Source organism: Galeopterus variegatus, unplaced genomic scaffold (assembly GCF_000696425.1).
Source record: "Galeopterus variegatus unplaced genomic scaffold, G_variegatus-3.0.2 Scaffold9910, whole genome shotgun sequence".
NCBI lineage: Eukaryota > Metazoa > Chordata > Mammalia > Dermoptera > Cynocephalidae > Galeopterus > Galeopterus variegatus.
In genome coordinates, this window is record NW_007736021.1 from 8765 (window position 1) to 9590 (window position 826).

General features: G+C 47.0%; 1 protein-coding gene across 1 annotated transcript in view; it reads right to left on the reverse strand.

Moving 5' to 3' along the window:
• Positions 1-209: 209 nt before the first annotated feature.
• Positions 210-826, reverse strand: part of LOC103609655 (uncharacterized protein C20orf26-like) — a 16481-nt gene continuing 15864 nt past the window's right edge. The window contains exon 2 of the mRNA XM_008593957.1: positions 210-580. Coding sequence (XP_008592179.1) covers positions 380-580 — 201 coding nt within the window. The 3' untranslated portion in view covers positions 210-379. The remainder of the gene's footprint in view (positions 581-826) is intronic.

Genomic DNA, 826 nt, shown 5'->3' on the forward strand with positions numbered 1-826 from the left:
TTTACTGCCCACAAGTATTACTGGGTAAACGTGAAGAACATAACTGGTGGCAGAACATTCCAGGAAATCAAACAGAATCACACCCAAGGTAAAAACAAGTTTTACACAGAATGATCTCATTTTATTGCTAAAATGGATTATTCCGCACAGGAACATGCCTGGTATTTGTAAAGCGTCCCTGCCCCGAGAGTAGAGATGCGCGGACGTGCGCCACCTACTGGAACAATAGAAAACTACAGGCTTAAGTGAAGGTGGAAAAAATCGACACAAGCACGACGGGGCTTCGCCATCAAGCCAGGCTCTGCGACTTGTCTGTTCCTACAGAGCACTTCCAGGAACTAAACGAATGGAAGCAACGAAGCGGAGGCCGTGGCCACAACTAGATGATGCCCGGCCACGCATACATGGGCAGGTGGTAATGGTTATAGTCCAGGTAGTCGGCGACGCGCTGCTCCGCCAGGCTCCTGTAGATGGTTTCCTGGAAAACTCTTTGCAGGTATTGCCTGGGCTTCTCTCTCAGGTCTATTTCCTCGTTTTCTATGCGACGGGCTAACTGTTCTATGGAAGGGAGGTCTTCCTCCTGTAAGATACGGTAAGAGGCAGGATGCAGACATTACTTGGACTTAGCACCAGAACAGGGCAACTTCCTTAAAATGAAACAAATAGCGCTCCGCTCCCCAAGGACAGTAATTTTTTCCTACCTCTTAAAAACATGTTAATTGTGCAAAATATACATAACAATAAAATGTATCACTTTAGCCACTTTATTGTACAGTTCAGCGGCACTAAGCACCTTCACACTGTTGGGCAGCATCCCCACCATCCA